The sequence below is a fragment of the Streptopelia decaocto genome (assembly GCF_964273445.1).
Source record: "Streptopelia decaocto genome assembly, chromosome: 13".
Classification (NCBI taxonomy): Eukaryota; Metazoa; Chordata; class Aves; order Columbiformes; family Columbidae; genus Streptopelia; species Streptopelia decaocto.
The window spans coordinates 3,671,670-3,689,164 of record NC_138668.1 but is presented as its reverse complement, the minus strand read 5'-3'; the positions used below and the strand labels follow the sequence as shown (position 1 = coordinate 3,689,164).

Sequence of the window (17,495 nt, the reverse complement as noted above, 5' to 3'; positions counted from 1 at the left end):
GAGGGAGCACAGGGATTTTTGGCTCAGAGCCGTCTGTGACCACAGCCTCTCGCACAGCCCGCGTGGTGCCAGCCTGCTTCCTGGCACTGTGTCCGTCCATCACGGCTCGGGGAGGATGGGAGGAGATGCTGGCGGTTGGAAATATTTCACAAGTGGCAGAAACCCATAACGGGCAGACGGGGCCAATGGGGGAGAGTTACTTCACCTCTCCCAGGATGCTGGAGGCCGCTGGCCTTCTGCTGATGGGGCTGTGGTGTCTTGGGCAAGGACGGCCCTGCCTGGGGCTCAGCTTTGGGATGGAGCCGCTTTCCTGGTGCTGGCACACACCTGTGGCGTCAGGCATGTAGCCTGGATTGTCAGCTGAAGCCGTATCCATGGGGGAGATGCGTTCAGCTCCAGCGTGTCCTGGTCCTGCCCAGCTTTTTTAGTACCCAGGCTTGGCAAACTTACCATAGAATCACAGAACTGTTTGGCTTGAAGGGACCTTCCCAGCTAGCTCCCCCAGTGCCCCCCCTGCCATGAGCAGGGACATCTTCACCAGCTCAGGTTGCTCAGAGCCCCGTCCAGCCTGGCCTGGGCTGTCTCCAGGGATGGTTCATCCACCACCTTTGTGGGCAACTTGTTCTGGTGTTTTACCACCCTTGCTGTGAAAAAATCCTTCTGCAGCTGGAGCTGAATTTCAGACCAGCGGGTCAGAGATGGAGAGAACTTGCAGGTTCAAAACCTGGGGTGACCAGCAGCCGCTGTGCTCTGGGCATGTCCGCCTGCCTGCCTCGGTCACCTCAGCCTGGGGTTGTTGTTTTTTTTGGTGGCTCCCTCCTGCCGCGGAGCTTTGGGCAAACCCCAAGTGGGCTGAGCGCGTGGGGCCCGTTTCCCTCCCGCTTCCCCCGGTGTGACCTCGGTCCTCCAGACGTTTGGTGTGCGGTTTGTGTGGTCGCCGGTATCTCATCTCCCCATCAGTCACATCCCCTTTCGGTGGTGAGTCACCAGGCCGTACCTCTTCCCCCTGTGCCGTTTTGGAGAGCTAAGCGAAGATGAAGAAAACGTTTTGAACTGGGCTGACACATCTGCACCCGCAAAGTTCCTCTCATAACTGCTCTTAGTGATTTATGTCTCAGTCGTGCGAAGCAGGGATGTTTTACCAGCTCAGTGTGGAGCTGGGAAGGAGGGGACGGTGTGTGTCCCAGCTCCATGCCCATCCACTGGAGCATCGCAGGGGGAGACGAACAGGGACTGCGTTTTGGTTGCTGTCTGTCACCTTCTTGCAGGGTTAAGGTGGCTCAAGGGACAATCTGTGTGCCTCTTAAACCCTTTTACCCTCTGAGCCGGGCTGCTTTGGATCGTGTGAGCCCACTCTGGGCACCCACAAGAGATTCATGTTAGTGATGCCTTTCCAGGGGCTGTGCTGATGGGCACACACATTTGGCATGGCAGGGAAGGGGGCACAGCCGGTTTGGGGCTGGCAGTGCTGCCTGGCACCTCCCTGCATGTGCCGGGTGCCATTCTGCCCCAGGGCGAGCAGGAGGAGCGTGGCTGAGCCTGCCCAGACCTGTTGGCGTGTCCCTGGGCGTAAAGGATCTTGCACTGGTTCAGCAAACACTCTGGCCCCGGGCAGATGGAGATGGTTGTGGTTTCCCCCTTTCCCCTCCCTTCTCCCTGGCAGAAGCCCATGGTTGGGGTGAGCTGTGCGTTACTCACTGCGGTAGAGTTTCTCCCCTTGGCATCGCTTTCTGGCACAGAGATCCAAGGAGGGAGCGACTTGCTCACGGCTGCCTCCTGCAAATGCAGCTGCTTTAGCGCACGGAGGAGCAGCTTCACCTCCAGGTCCTGCCCGGGGAAGCGGGGCAGCAGGCTTCAGGCTGGGTGCGAGTCTTACACCAGCCGGTCAGCGTTGCTGCTGGAGGGCTGTACGGAGGAAGGGATGCTCTGGCAGCGCCTCGAGATTGGATTTGCATTGGGTTCGTCCCCAGGAAGGCTGTGGCTCGGATCCTGCTCCCTGCTTCGGCTCTGGCTCTTGGCAGGGAACGGGCTGGGTAAATACAGCCTGGGCAGCTTCTCCCTCTGGGCATTTAGGAAAGGAAAACAATGTCTCTGGTAAACCAGAGGCTGGGCTTTGGGTGGCTCTCTGCTTTTGCTGCTGGTCAGCTGGGTGATGCAGGCAAATCTTTGCACCTGCCCATGCCTCATTTTCCCCACCTGCAGAGCTTTGGGATGTGCTTTGAGCCCTGTGCTGGGATTACACCTCTCCCAGGAGCAGCGGTGCTGCTGGGGCTCATGGGAGACACTGGGAAGAGCCACCTGGTGCAAGGTGGCTTTGGGGCTTGGCTGGTGGCATCAGCTCAGTTCTGCTGCTGCTTCCCAGCTGGGGCGGTGACACTGCCCTGCAGGGTCCCCAACGTGTCCACATGAGCCCGTCTGCAGCTCGGACTGCACATGAAGTTGCTTGTTACTGCTTTGCTCCCTGCTTCAGCACAGTGGCTAGAAAACCTCTGTGACAGCTGAGGGGGATTTCATTTGCCCTTTGGTCACTGTCACCCAACAGTTCCTTGTCCCCTCGTTCTTTCAGCCAAGCTTCCCACTCCTCCTGCAGCTGAGGTCTTGGCAGTGGGGCAGGATAACGCTGATTGTGGAGGAAGCCTCAGTGCACTTGGGGCCGGGGCTGACTCTGTCTTATCCCCGGGTGGGATAAGATGCCACAGGCTGGGACCTGCCCCAGTAGGACCAGGGATGTAACTGGTACCAAAATGCCTCTTTGGGTACCAGCAGCAGGCCCCTGTGCTGGTTGACAGGGCTGGATCATGTCCCCTTCCTGGAGCTCTGCAGGTGTGGACGTGCCATGGGCACCTGCGCATGGCAGCGTCTGCAGCGCGGGATGAGTCTCGCCGCGATCTCTGTGTCTGTGCTCTCACAGCCGGGATTGAGGTCTGGCTGGGAAAAGGGGCCGGGACCGCCGGGGTTGGTGTGGCACAGGGCGCTCCCGGGGTTTGCCGTGCTGCAGCCATGTGCTCTGCCAGATGGGACCGGTGTTTCCTCGGAAATGTGTCGCTGCTGCTCCAGGCGCTGGCTCCTCGCCAGCCCAGCCGTGTGCCGGAGCGGTGGAGGTGGCACCGCCAAGGAAAACACGCTGTGGAGTGGAGCTGTTCACAGCTGACCCGGCGTCTGCGCCCCTGGGTGCCACCCGGTGCTCTCCAGCCCTGGAATAAGAAAATGTGTTTGGAAATGCCTCAACATCAAGGTTTTGGGGTTACCAAGGAGAGATGTGAATGTGTGTGCAGACTCGGTGCTTTCACAGCACCCTGCACAAGATTAAGTGGCAAGTTTTAGCTGCTGGGACTGGGCTTGGTGTTGAAGTTCATGGGCAGAGGAAGCCCCTCCGGGTCCCACCGCTGGGGGGTTGGTGGGTGCGGGTGATGCTGCTGGGAGCTGCCGGGCGATGGATCTGGGCCAGGAACTGTGTGGAGCACCGCGTTGGTGAGGAACATGTGCCGGGATGCAAACATGTATGCGAAAGAGATCCCGGCTGTCTAAATAATGTGAAATATTGACTAGCTCTCACAGATGGTGCTCCACGTGCAGCTTCGGGGACTGAACTTCTCTCCCTCCTCTTGGGTTTTGGTGCGATGTTGTTTTGATCCAGTCGGATGCTGGACTCTTGACAAACTTGTTGCCTGGTTGCTTTCAGTGGGATTGTTGAATTCTGGGGAAGCTGATTCTTAAGGGGAAGGGAGGGGGGTTGCGGAGGGCTTGACTGGCTCCTTCAGACTCTCCTGAGGGCTTTTAATAGTTTTTTAAATGATGGCACCAACTGGGAAGCTGGTTCTTGCAGAGCGTTGGGGTTTGCAGTATTCCTCGGGTGCCGTTTGGTGGCAGTGTTGCAGCGGAATTGCTGCCTGTAGCTAAGAGCTTGTGTTATTACCGCTGTTATGGTGATTGTATTCTCTCATGAAGTGCTGCTGGTGATTATTTGCATGAGGACGTTGCTGGGGGGCCCACTCTTGGAGGAGGCCCCATTGTCCTGAATGTAATTCAGTCCGCTAGTAGCAGGGCCCTGGGGACACGCTGCTTTCATATCAGCTCGTGGATGGGTGGCAGGTTTTCTGCAGTTTTGCCTTCCTCCGGGATAAAATGCTGGTTTGGGGTACATGAAACTGTGCTTTGTATGAGCTGTTTTGTGTGAGGATGCTCTTGTGCTTTCCCCAAAGCCCAAACCCGGTGCTGGGCAGCTGCAGCGGGGATGGGTTGTGCTGGCAAAACTGCACTGGGAACAGGGTCTTATCACTGCTTGATAAGTGCCCTCACCCACAGGTCACTGTACTTGTGATAAAGCAGCTTATCGGGCGGGAGGCTGAGCCGTTTTGCCTGCAGATTTAAGGCTTTGCTCAGAAAGCAGCACGCTGCGTTTGCAACCCACCGGCTGCAGAGTTAGAGCCCCTCAGCGGCGCAAGGGGGTGACCCGGGGGTCAGTGCCCGAAACGGGGTCCCCAGGCCGTGCTGCCCACCTCGGGCTGTCCCTGCCCACCGTGCGTTGTCGCACACGTCCTCGCAGCCACTGATGCTGGCGCGCGAGGGACCGACAGCCACAACAGTCTGTGCTCCTGCGGGGCTCGTTCCAAGGCGATGTGCCGCTTGCGCTGAAACGTGTTTCTCTCTTCTGTTTCTCGTTCGCTGCAGGCTTCTCCCATCTGCCTAACGGGCTCTACCCGTCGTACATTCCCCTGAGCCACCTCGAGCCCCCCAGCGCCGGCAGTCCTCTCCTGGCCCAGCTGGGTCAGCACAGCCTCTTCGAGTCGCAGAAAGGTGAGTCTGGGTCCCCTCTGTCACCCCTGGGTGCTCTCCCTGTCCTTTGGGCTTGCTCGGCTGCTGGATGCTGGGATGTTGAGGTGAAGAGCAGGAACCCCCTGGGGTTATCATCCCAAGATGCTTCCTGGCCTTAGCAGGAGGGTTTTGGATAGGGTTGCGCTGTAGGGAACCCAGCCAGGTGCCTCCTTGAAGCCCTCACATGCTGCCACATTGCAAGGCTCTGTGCATCGGTGACAGGGCTGTCCCCGTCCCACCTGGGCCACGGGGAGGTACCTGCCTGGTCTCCTCCGCCCTGGTCCTTCCTGGCCATGTCTCAGCATCCTTGAAACCTGTTCCCTCCTGGTTTGCCATGTCTCTTCTGTCTCTGTGTAGGACTTAAAGGTTTGGAGGCCCGTGGTAATTTTGTTTGCTTTTGCTCTGCAGATGGGTTCTACCTGGCCGGCCACGCGGGCCAGTCCGCTTTGCACCCGCAGCCTCCCCTCTCGAGGACTGCGGGCAACCACACGTCGAGCACTTTGCTGCGGGAGAAGGACCTTGGGCAGCTGCACAAGAGCTCGAAAGAAAGCCTGAAAGACCCCGGTGGGAAGGAAAGGGCATGTCGGAGCGATCTCTCCCTGCCCTTTGCCAAGAAGGAGGGCAAGCCGAAGGAGGAGCCGCGGCCCCGCAGCGTCGTGGACCTCACGCAGGACACCAAACCCGACAGCGAACGGAAAGTGAGCGTGGTGGAGAAGGCGGTGAAGGTTGGCGAGCGTCTCTCCCCGTTCCTGGCTGAGCACTTGCCAAATCGGGGTGCGGGCAACGGGGAACCCAAGTCCAAGAACCCACTGCAGAGCTCTTCACTCAGCAACTGTAACGGTGGTGGGGACCCCATGCTGAAGGTCCTGGGTGCCGAGCAGGACCGCTGTGCCAAGGATCCCGCTCGGCACGACGAGAACATGAGGCCTTCTGCGCACGCCCACGCCGAGCGGCTGAAGCGTGGGGAGCCCCTCCTGCCCTCCGTGGGCACTTTGCACGTCTCCTGCAGCTGCCCGTCCCCGCACCCCTCGCAGCCGGGGAAGATGACGCCGGCCACAACATTCCCTCCGCAGCCCGTCCATTCCAGCATGTACACCATCTTCCCGCCGGCCAAGGAGCTGGGGAGGGAGCACAAAGTCATCGCCCCCACCTTTGTGCCTTCGGTTGAAGCCTACGACGAGAGGAGCGGGCCCATCCAAATCGCCTCGCAGGCCCGTGACAACAAGGCGAAGGACAAGGACCTCAGCAAGGTGGGGGTGCTGCAGTCGCCCACGGAGCGATGCCTCGCGGACGCCTCCCGCACGCTCTTGTCCCAGGACTTTTCTTGCCACAGCGATGCCAAAAGGATGGAGGCTCTGAGGGAGAAGGGCTCGGTGATCAGGGCGAACTCCATGGCGCTGAAGAGACAGGTCACATCAGAACCCTTCCTCAACAGGCCGGGGCTGGGCTCCCCGGAGAGCAGGGAGTTCCTGGCCTCCAAGGACTTGCTGAAGCCCAGTCCGGAGGCAGAGCATCGCTCCTGCGAGCGGGACCGCTTCCAGCGATCCAGCTCCAAAGAAGCGGTGAAGGTCTATGGCACTTTGGACTCCTCTCGGCAACACCTGGACCACGGTCAGTTAAAACCGCCTGAGCAGAAGTGGAAGCCCTTTGAGATGGGCAACTTCGCCACCACACAGATGGCAGTGCTGGCCGCGCAGCACAACCACGTCACCCGGGTGGAGGAGGAAGCCAAGAAGGTCTACCTGGACCCCAGCGGCTTGCCACGCTCCTCGGTGGTGGGTTCACGTGGCGCTGCCGACGTCCTCCACCCCGCATCCCACGGTGAAGGCTCGGCCATGCAGAGCCTCATCAAGTACAGCGGCAGCTTTGCCAAGGAGACCTCGTCCCGGCAGAGCTGCGGCAAGAAGAGCCCCTTTGGTGGCTTGGGCAACATGAAGTTGGACTCTTCGCAGCTGGGTGCCTCCAAAGTGCAGCAGCTGCTGTCGCAGCAGCCGGCGAAGCAGCTGAAGAGGGACCCCGAGAGACCTGAGAGTGCCAAATCCTTTGGCCGTGAGAGCATTGGCTCCCAGGGCGAGGTGGAGGTGAGGCACTTGCCCGTCGGCATTGCCGTGGCCGTGGCCCGACAGAAAGACAACAGCAGCAGCAGCAGCAGCAAACTGGGGCCCAGCTTGGCTGACCGGGATCGCTCGCTGTCCCTCAGCAGCATCAAAGGTGGGTTCCTCAGAGCTGTCCTGGGGCTTCCCAGTTGGATCTGTTCCCTGGGGGGAGCAGCTGCCCAGTGCAGGAGGTGTGGCAGGAGCTGCGTTGGGCATCCTCGACTCTCTGTGCCTCCTGTGCCCAGCCGAGGGCACGTTGTAGAGCACAGCGGGGAGCAGGACTCCCCTTTCCCCCATCCCATCCCATCCCATCCCATCCCATCCCATCCCATCCCATCCCATCCCATCCCATCCCATCCCATCCCATCCCATCCCCTCTGTCCACCTCTGAGCACAACCCTTCTCCACCTGTTCGATCCCCGTTAGCAAAGGGAGTGACAGAGAAACCCCTTAATCCATCTTTGTGCTGGTGTTTTAGTCTCATGGTTTTGTTTTAAGCCGTGGTGCTGGCAGGAGGGGGATGACTCAGGCGGGTGTTTTGGTGCTCTGGCCTGGCTTGGTTAGCACCATGACACTCGAGGGCTGCCTGGTGTGGCAAGTGCTCTGCTCTGGCGTGCCGAGGAGCGATGCCACAGCGAGTGCCTGGTGAGGTTTGATTTCCATTTTTAACCTTCACTTTCCACATTTTCCTGCCTTCTCCTGCACCTCGGTGGCGAGAGGCGCTTTCTCCCGGCCAGCAGCCTGTCTCCCCGTTCCCATCGCCTCCCGTTGCCCTCCCCACGGCCAGGCAGGAGCCGACCGAGGAACCTCGTGGGCAGCACAGGGAGCTGTTTGTTCAGCCGTTCAGTCGTCGCAGACCCTCCCAGCTTGCGTTAAATGTAATATACTGAGCTGAACTAAAAGGCTGCAAACAAGGGTTGAATTCTGGCAGGCCTCCGGGGTCGTTGCTAAGTGATGCAGTTGGCTTTCAGACAGAAAACAAGACGGCTTTTCTCCTCCTGTCCCCCCCCAAATGCTGCCCCCCTCCCTTTGTGTGCCAGGAGATACTAGTCTAATAACATTAGCTTGCTTGCGCTGAGTGGACAGTGCTTGAATGTTTAGACCTTTTAAGAAGGAGAAAGCAGGCTTTAGTTGGCTAATCTGTAGTATTTGGCAAGTAAAATGCAAGTATTTAGTGCCTGGCATTGGTTGTCAAGGAAACGGGCCTAAGCCTTTTCCTCTGTGCATAACTGATTGAATTTTTCTATGCGGTCCGTGCGTCATGTTCGTATATATAGACAAAATGATCATTCACTGTCCGGACAATCATCGGTCTGTACAGAAAAGGGACCGTCCTGCCGGCGGGGTGGGGACGAGGCGGGAATTAGAAGACCCAGAAAGTGCGTGTGTTTGGATGGGGGATGAGAAAAAGACGATAAATGTGTCTATCAATAATGGAGCACAAGTAATGTAGATGGGAGAGGGAGGAGTGGAGGTAAAATAACAAAATAGTATGTTTCTAATAAAAGGCTGGTGGGGAGGAGGGGTCAGCTCGGTTTGTACCAAGGAGGGGAAGGAGACTGCAAGTTAACCAAGGTCTTGCTCCATATTACTGCCACTGAAGAGGCAATTTGGCATGGATTGGGGAAAATAAATAGGAACAGGGGCTCCAAGAGGGGAAAAACTGGACTAGGAGGTGGAAGGGTATTTGTGTGCAAGTGGAGATGCTGGTGGAGAGGCAAGGAGGGATGCTGGGGCTCCGGGTGGATTCGTGAGCCTTGGAGGCTCCACAGAGCATCGTTTATCGAGTTGAGGAGGGACTGGTTGGGGACAGCCACCCCATGAAGTGTCCTGGCAGCCTGCGAGGGAAATGTGGTGACCCTGGGAAGTCCCTCGGGAGGGAGAGGTGTGTGCCAGGTTTTAAAGCATCTTTGCTTTCTGCCTGAAGCCCATGGAAGGACCCCTGGGGAGAGGAGTCAGGAGAGATGTTGTCTCATTCCTGGATTCCTTCTGACAGTAAAGGCTGAGGGAATTGGAGACTTGACAGCGAAAAAAACCCATGGGCTGTCCAGGTTTGTGGAAATACACAATGGAACCCTCCTTGAAAAGACTGCCTGTCAGCAGAATAGACTTGATGTTCTGAGATGCTTTCCCCTGTGCCGAACTTTATCCAGACGGGAGAGCGAGGACCCTGGAAAGGGCTGTTGGGAGCTGGGGTGCAGCCGTGCGAGGCCGTGCTGAGCCCTGCGGGGTGCAGAGCATCGCCCGGGCAGGGGACGTGCTGACAGGGTGCACCGAGAGCTGGGGGGGCAGCAAACACCTTCCTCCTGACCCCGTTAGGCTGGCCAGCTGCTCGCTGCAAGCAGGGCTGGGATTCAGGAGCGGATCATGCCGCCAAAGCATAACGTGCAGGGGGGCAACAGGGAACTGTGGGAAAAAGGCATATGCGAGATATATAAGCACCTTCACGGGAGCAAACAGCAGCACCTTGTTGGCCCTGCCAGGACCAGGTATTGCAGGTGCTTCCCAGCCTCTCGCAGACTGCTGTGTCTGCTACCATGCCAAGCTGCATTTGCAAGAGCTGTTCTGATTCTGGAAGAACCATTTCTTGAGCCAAACATCCAGCCCCCCTTTTTGGACTCTTGCCCTCATCTGCCATATGTGCCCCTGCCTCAGCAGACCCTTTCTTGCTGCATGGCTTGGGGAGGGGATGTGGATTCCCGCTCACAGGTTGAGTTACAAAGCGGAGCACGCTGGTTTTGTGGGGATCTGTAGTGTTGGTTCTGCCTGTTGCAGAAGGACAGGGCTGCAGAGCATACCCAGTGCTCTCAGACTGGTTTACAAGAGCAGAAGGTGCTGTAGAAGGTGCAGAGATAAAATCCCCCTCCTGCAAGATGTGCTAAGCAGGACTGTGTGGTTTGATGCAGGGATTTAGTTGAGCCTTGTCTCCTTCTGAGATGGGAAATCTGGCACTGTCCTTCAGCAAAAATGGTCCTGTTGGTCCTTCTGCTGCCAAGCTGGTGACTGCCCTGTCCTGGGAGACCGGCCTGACCTGGCGAGTGGGTCCTTTGATGGCTTGGAGACCTCAAGCCACATGTACCTGGGTGCTACCAGGAGCTGCCTTAGAATATATTTACCTTGTCTTGTCATTTAGGGCTTGAACCTGATACAGTCTTGGGGACAGTGGCATTTGGATGTTCTGGCTCCCAGGGTATTGCCTCTCCGTGCCCAGAGGAGACAGGACAGCTTTCCCCAGACTGTTTCTCATGTTTGATGGTACTGGGTTGTCCTTAGGGCATGGACGCTCAGAGGATGACTGTGGGGACGAGAGGAGCCGCCACCGGGACAGCCACCTCCTGGCCGGGCGCTTGGAGCGGGATCAGGAGAAGCTGCTCAGGTGAGGGTCGGAGGGGGATGGGATCTCTTGCTGCGGTGCCTCAGGCCATGCTTGGGGACAGCCTGTCTGGAGGAGGGACAGGGTCACATCCAACCCAGTGTAGCTGCTGGCTGGCACCAGCCTTGCTGGTGCAGTGAGGAGCGCTGAGTTGGGTACCATGGGTTGATGGGCACATCCTGAGTTCACAGCAGAGCAATTCTGATGGATGGCTGCAAATCTGTGGCTGCTCCAAAAGGATGGAGAGATGGGATGTTTTATTCTGGATGTGATGTTAACCACCTCCATCATGGCAAATACACTTGTTCTGCAGACTGGTCCATACCCCTGGGCTCCTCCAGCCACGCAGTAACACTTGGACCTTCTCTCTCTCTCTTGCCTCCCCCACAACCAGAGAGAGCAAGGAGCTGGCAGATTTTGCCCGGATACACCCGTCCGGCTGCGCCACAAACGGTTTGAACTCCAACCTCATGGTGACGGGAGGCCCAGCCTTGGCGGGCTCCGGGCGCTGGTCTGCAGACCCAGCTTCGCACTTGGCAGCCCACCCCTGGCTGCCCAGGACGGGCAGCCCCTCCATGTGGCTGGCCGGCCATCCCTACGGTGAGTGCCCTGCAAGGGAGCGATGTGTCCGCGTGGTGTTGACAGCGATGCAATGCGGGGAGAGTGTTGCTAAGTGCCCGGTGAGGCTGCTGTCTGATCAAAGGGGAAAGGAAAGGAGGTATTTTGGAGCAAAGAGGACTTCTCGCGTGGGTGGGAGCTGCCTGCATCCCCTGAGTTGTGACTGTGGTGTTTCTTCTTCCAGGACTTGGTCACCCTTCCCTGCACCAGGGCATGACCCCAGGCTTTCCCCCTGCCATGGGGGGAGCTCTCCCTTCCGCCTACCAGTTTGCCAGAGACCCACAGTCAGGGCAGCTTGTTGTGATCCCCAGCGAGCACTTGCCACACTTCGGTAAGGATGTGAGCCCTGAGGACCACGGTACCAGCTGGGGAGGACACAGGCTTTGGAGGGGGCTGGATAGAACTCTAGGCTAGGTGTGAGCTGACCTATGTTAGGTTTGTTTTGGAGATGGAAATGTGTAATCAGCACTGGCTCCTCATGCCCTGCAGGACCATGTAGCGTTTGGGTCCTTGGTTCAAGAACATACATGTGGGCTCAGCCAGGGACGGTCAAACCAAGGGTATCCAGAGAGCAAAGTGAGGCAGGTGGTCCCAGGACCCACGGGGTGGTGGCAGTGGAGCTGCTGAGGAGAAGACAGCACACTTTCTCCGCTGCATTTCTGCATAACTTGATGTTTCGTGTCCCCCACACCCTGGGACTGGGGTAGAGACACTTACCCTGAGCCATCCTAAATCCTTTAGCCATCCCCATCCTCCTGCCTCCCTGACTGCATCTCTGCTCGTTCTCCAGCGGAGCTGATGGACCGGGCACCCCCGCTGTGGCCCGCCATGTACCCCCCAACCAGGAGCTCCCTCCAGCACGCTCACCAGCTCCAGCTCCTCTCCCATCAGCAGCTGCTGCGGCAGCACGAGCTCTACATCCTGCAGCAGCAAGCGGCCCACGCCATGGAGCTGCAGAGGAGCGCCCAGCTCGTGGTACGTTTGCAAGAGCTTTTTGTTTGGCTGTGAGATGAGCCTGAAGTTGGGGTGTCCGGAAGGGAAAAGCAGCTGTGCTGGTGTTGCAAGTGTGTGTCAAGGCTATAGATGCATTGAGCGATCAGGAGAGAGTTGAGAGAAGGGAACGGAGCTGGTGAGGGGCTGGAGCACAAGTGTGATGGGAGCGGCTGAGGGACCTGGGGGGTTCAGCTGGAGAACAGGAGCTGAGGGGAGACCTTCTGATCTCTGAACTGCCTGAAAGGAGCTTGGAGCCGGGGGGGTCGGGCTCTGCTCCCCAGGAACAAGCGCCAGGACCAGAGGAAACAGCCTCAAGTTGTGCCAGGGGAGGTTGAGGTTGGATCTTGGGAACAATTTCTTCCCCAAAGGGCTGTTGGGCATTGGAACAGGCTGCCCAGGGCAGTGCTGGAGTCACCGTCCCTGGAGGGGTTGAACAGACACAGAGATGAGCTTCTCAGGGACATGGGGCAGTGCCGGGGTGGGTTAATGGTTGGACTTGATGATCTTGAGGGTCTTTTCCAACCAAACTTGATTCTGTGATTCTGTCATCCTGCGCTGGTCCCTGGGATACAAGGCATTCAGTGCGTTCTGCACAGTTGGGGTGGGTTTTGCAGGGGTTTGGTGAAGAGCTGCTGAGCAGTGCTGTCAGAGCTGCCCAGCAGCAGCGGGACTTCGATTCCTTCCCTAGGGATGTCTCTGTTCAGTTGAGCGGTTTCAACCCTGCTCACTTCCAAACAAACCTCCTGAGCAGCTTAGAGAAGCGGCTGCAGTACTGGCAGCAATCGCACCGAGTCCTGCAGCCAACTCCATTTCACCAAATAATTTTGGAAATCGGAAGCTTTCATTTGGTTGTTTTACACCCATTTAATTTTTCTAGTGGTCATCTGGTTTTCGACCTTCATTTTACATGTGTGTTTGCTTGGCTGGAGGCTTAGAAATAGAAATGATTTGCTTTAGTTGCAAATGAAAGCTGGGACACGCTTCACATGACTCCTGGAGCTGGGAATTTGTAAAGAAAGCTGTTGCAGATCAGTGTCACCCTCCATCAGATTGGCCTTAAAATGGTGTTGCAGTGCAGATCGTGTGTTTTATTCCAGTTGGTGTTTGATAAGATCGTGTTTGCTCTTGTTTGGTAGAGACGTTGTACTGAGTTTTTCTCTGTTCTTGTCGCAGGAGAGGTTGAAGGCGAACGAACAGCGTGCGGATATGGAAGAGAAGGTGACAAAACGGAGCCTGGACAGTGCCAAATCAGGCCTTTCCTCCTCTGCCCCGGGACTGGTGCATCGCAAACCGCCTGTGCTGTCTCCCAGCGCCTCCACATCCTACAGCAAGGCTGTGAGTCCACCTCCCCTCTCTCCCAGGGCCTCACCCGTGTCTGTGCTCAAAGCTGAGGTGATCCAAAAGATGGAGGAGCCACCTTCGCAACCAGCCTACTCCTACCCCGCCACCCCCAGCTCCCATCCTTCCAGCCCGCCCCCCGCCTCTCCACCCCCTGCCCCTGCCATCCCTCCAAAGGAAGAGGCACCCGAGACCGTGGAGAAGAAAGACCTGGAGCTGGAAAAAGAGGCTGCCGGTCCCTATCAGGCCTTGTTCCCAGGTAAGAGAGCCCTGCTTTGGCAGAGTCCCGTTGTGTTTGTACCTGCCTCCCTTTTTCTCCTCGGCTCTTTCCTGCTTCCACCCCATTCCCCTAGAGAAAACCACGTAGCTCCTCTAAAAGGCAGGGGGGAGGTGAGGACCAGGAGTGGTGTGGGTGACTTGGATCCATGTCTGGGTTGCAGGAGCACCTGGGGCTGTGGGGCTGTCATCTTCCCTTGGGTCAAGCCTGGGTTGGTTCCTCCAGGGCTGAAGTCTCAGTGAGAGAAGGTTGGAGGAGGTAGATCTTTCTCCAGTCACCCAGGAGTGCTGAAAAGGTACAGAAGGGGCCTCTGGGGTCCTGGTGCCTGGTGGCAACTTGGGTAGGAGAGAGATGCCCAAAGCAGCCACTGCTTGAGAATAGGAAGAGACGAGAGATGATGGAAGCAGAAGAAAAGGTGCTTTGGAGACCCAGCCATTACACAGCTTGTCTCTTCTGATATCTTGCAGAGATTCCCCCAGGATATCCATTCCAGTCCCTGCCTCCCTCCTTTGGAAGACACTATCCCTACCTCCTCCAGCCCACCGCAGCATCCGACGCGGATGGCCTGGCTCCTGACGTCCCGCTGCCTGCTGAAGGCTCTGAGCACATGGAGCTTTCCCCAGAGGTTAAGCCCATCCACCTGTCTCCGTCCAAAATGCTTGAGCCCATCCAAGCAGCAGCAGAAGAGGAGTCCTTGGAAGAGAGGGTGAAATCAGAGGTGCAAATGGAGGAAAGCCAAGAAGGCATCTGTGAGCAGGACATGGGGACTCTCAACATCGCCGCCTCCACAGCCGTCCCAGTGCAGAACGTGGACAATTGCAATCTCCTGTTGCATCAAGGTGAAACCCTGGGTGATATGGAGCAGGACCAGGAAGACCTCCAGAGCTGCCCACCTCCATACCAGGTTGTGCCCTGCCCTGCAGAAACAGAGGCTCAGGCAGAGACCGGGAGTGGAGCAGAAACCTGCCCCGTGCACATGGACTACGATGGTTCACTCGTGCACGCGGAGAACGAGCCGCCTGAGATGGACTTGACGCCCCAGCGGGAGGAGGCCTCTGTAGGCGTGGATCTGCAGAGCGCTGATGTGGCCCGGGGGAGGGAGTTTCCCAACCTGCCCCCCGAGGAGGGGGAGCAGGGGCCAGACATCCCTTCGTACACTGAAGAGGCAATCTCTTGCCAAATCCCAGCTCTGGACATCAAACCGGGCGACCCGCTGGCTGGGATGAACGCTTTGGTGGCTGCCACAGAAATGCCTCAGGCTTGTTCCTTGTTGGCCACGGCTAGTGTCACCCCATCGCAGATGAAGGTGGAGGTGTTACCTGACCAGGCCTTGGAGCACTCCTTCCTGCAAGGGATCACTTTGCTGAGTGAAATCGCAGAGATGGAGCTGGAGAAAAGGAAGCAAGAAATGCAAAGTAAGTTGTGTGTGTGCAGTCTGGCCACCTTGGGCCAGGTTGGGTGTCTGTGCGTGCTCTCTGTGCGGGCAGAGAAGCAGAGGTAGGATCTCTTACAGCCTCAACCAGGCAGAAAGGAGAGTGTTGCCCTGAGTTGCGGGAGCGGTTGGTACTTTGGATGGGGTTGGAGCAGGGTTTTTGTCGCAGTAGGCTGGAGCTACGTGTGGCTTTTGTACTGCTCTCCCCTTCCAAAGGCCCTCGCCATGTCTAGACAGTTTGCGGTATGTACAACGGAAAGGGAGCCCCACTTGCCGAGAGCTGCCAGGGTAACACCCGTCTGGCAGGCACCGAGTCTGCAGTCTGTCGGGGTTTGGCACAAGAGGCCCCAGTAGCTTCAGATGATGCTTTCCAAGAGCTTGGCAGGTCCTGAAAAGATCTCACCTTCTAGTAACTTCCTGAGGTGAGACGTGATGGGAACTGCCAGTTGCACCATGGCCGGGTACAAACAGGAGACCTCAAGTGGGGGCCAGGGTGGCTCAGAGGCTCCTTGAGCTGCCATGGTCCAGGAAGGGACATCAGCTTCTCCTTGTGCCTGCTGGAGGAGCAGCCTTGGAAGGTGAACTTCTATAGCTTTTTTTTCTGTCCTTCCCCAGGTCCAGAGAGTTTCCCTGTCCGGCCAACACTGGAGAGTTTGCTGGCTGCCAGCACCCACATGCTCATGGAAGTACTTTCCACCCCCTTTATGGAAAGTCTGAAAACCATCCGGCTGCCTCGAGAGCTGAATCCCAACAAAAAGTACAGCTGGATGCAGAAGAAAGATGAACCCGTAAGTAGCTCCAAGTGTGGCTGAGCCTGAAAAGCCACAGCGCAGCCACTTGCCACAGCTTGATATTCCAGCTGCAGTTTGCTGCCCAGCTTGTGCTGCACTTCTGTGTTCCACAAAACAAGCCGGTGCTTCCCTTCATAGTTTGTGGTGCGATTTAGGTTCCTCTCTTGTTTGTGAATCAACATCATTGATCTCAGCAGGACCCTCGGCAGCGCCAGAAGTGCCATTTGTAATACAAAGCCAGCAGGAACTTGAACGTTGCTGCTTTGGCAGGGGGGGATAAATAAAGATAGTGGCAGGAGGGTTTTTCCTGATTTTTTTCTTTGCTGACTCTTCCCCATGGGAGAGACAGACAGATTATTTTGTACCCTGCAAGTATGCGTTCTGAGACAGGGAGTATTTTTATCTGTCTTTTTAAATAGGGGAAAAGAGACTCCACTGGTGTATTTAATCCTACAGGTTCTTTCCCAGGGTTGCTCTCCCTCAGAGCTGATACCATCCTGTGCGTAAGCCACAGAACATCTTGACGTGGCTGGTTTTGCTCAGGTGCTGCTCCAGGGCTGTGTTTGCTGTGGGTGAGGGTGCTCTGGAGGGCTTCCCTGCCAGGCTGCAGATTTTGGCCATTGCAAGAGCACCCCAGTGTGCAGCACCCCAGTCTAGTGGGGGCTTGGACATGTCTTTACCTTCTCATCCCTCTCTTGCCTCCCCACTCTAGATGTACTCCATCAAATCAGCCATCGAGAACATGGATGCGATGGAGCTGGACTACAGGATGAGGCTGGCGGAGCTGCAGCGGCGCTACAAGGAGAAGCAGCGGGAGCTGGTGAAGCTGCAGCGCCGCAGGGACTCCGAGTAAGTCACAGGCTGCTCACTCGGTCTTTTTACTTCTTCCAGCTGGGCACTTTCACTGCCTCTCGGTCCGGGAGAGGAAGCAGCCCTCCATCCCTCCCTGTCTCTCCTCCTCTCCTCCTGGTGTGGCCCGCCAGAGCTTTGCACAACACACTCCTAGGCTATGTGACACGGCAGCCTGGTCACTGGTGAATGCAGCTGGGAGACCGTGTTAGAGACAACCTTGGCTTCAGCAGCTCAGTTTAGCAGTTTGGTGACAGGCGAAGGTTCTGGGTTGGCTCCCATTCTTGCTTGCTTTCTTTTAATTTTTTTTCACTTTTTCTTCTTTTTTTTTTTTTTTGGATTTATTTACTTTTTTTTTTTTTTCCCCTGTTTGTTTTGCTTTTTGGTTGCAACATTTGCTTTTGCCTTTTTTTTTTTCCTTTGCTTTTTGTTGCCTTGGTTAACAGTGAAGCGTGTGGTTTTTTTAAAGGGAAAAGCATGACGAGAAAAGTAGAAGCTTGGCGAGAAGAGGCCCTGGAAGGCCCAGGAAGAGGAAACTTGGATCAAGCGCTCTGTCACCCGTTAAGGAGAGAGGGAAGAGTGACAGCAAGAGTGGAAAGTAAGGCTGGAATTTGGGGAAGACGGGAAAATGGCAGGGTCACCGCACCAGGGTCTTTCTTGGGGAGACAATCTCGGATGCAGCGGGGGCTCGCCGTGGTGTTGTGTTGGCAGGCCGGGCTCTGGCAGCAGAGGTGTTGTGGAAGCGTATGCGTTTAACATGAGCGTGTCCTTGCGGTGGGAATACCGTGCCAGCCTCCTCCCTCCCCGCTGGTAGAACACGTGTCGGTGGCGTTGGGCAGGGGTAGGACAGGCTGAGCCGAGCGGCACTGAGGTGACACGGAGCAGCAGGGAGCCGTAGGTGAGCTCTTGGTGT

At 57.1% G+C, this 17,495-nt stretch overlaps 1 protein-coding gene across 4 annotated transcripts in view; it reads left to right on the top strand.

Annotated features, from left to right (window-relative positions):
* The window catches only part of TNRC18 (trinucleotide repeat containing 18), a 55,633-nt gene that overhangs the window by 12,063 nt on the left and 26,075 nt on the right, over window positions 1-17,495 (top strand). For 2 of the 4 annotated variants that reach the window (XM_082064782.1, XM_082064781.1), the window contains exons 2-12: window positions 4,672-4,797; window positions 5,224-7,026; window positions 10,185-10,287; window positions 10,679-10,884; window positions 11,087-11,233; window positions 11,693-11,877; window positions 13,069-13,492; window positions 13,978-14,925; window positions 15,558-15,730; window positions 16,446-16,582; window positions 17,052-17,180. In XM_082064782.1, the coding sequence (XP_081920908.1) occupies window positions 4,672-4,797; window positions 5,224-7,026; window positions 10,185-10,287; window positions 10,679-10,884; window positions 11,087-11,233; window positions 11,693-11,877; window positions 13,069-13,492; window positions 13,978-14,925; window positions 15,558-15,730; window positions 16,446-16,582; window positions 17,052-17,180 (4,381 nt within the window). The remainder of the gene's footprint in view (window positions 1-4,671; window positions 4,798-5,223; window positions 7,027-10,184; window positions 10,288-10,678; window positions 10,885-11,086; window positions 11,234-11,692; window positions 11,878-13,068; window positions 13,493-13,977; window positions 14,926-15,557; window positions 15,731-16,445; window positions 16,583-17,051; window positions 17,181-17,495) is intronic. The other 2 variants (XM_082064783.1, XM_082064784.1) reach the window with 2 other exon arrangements.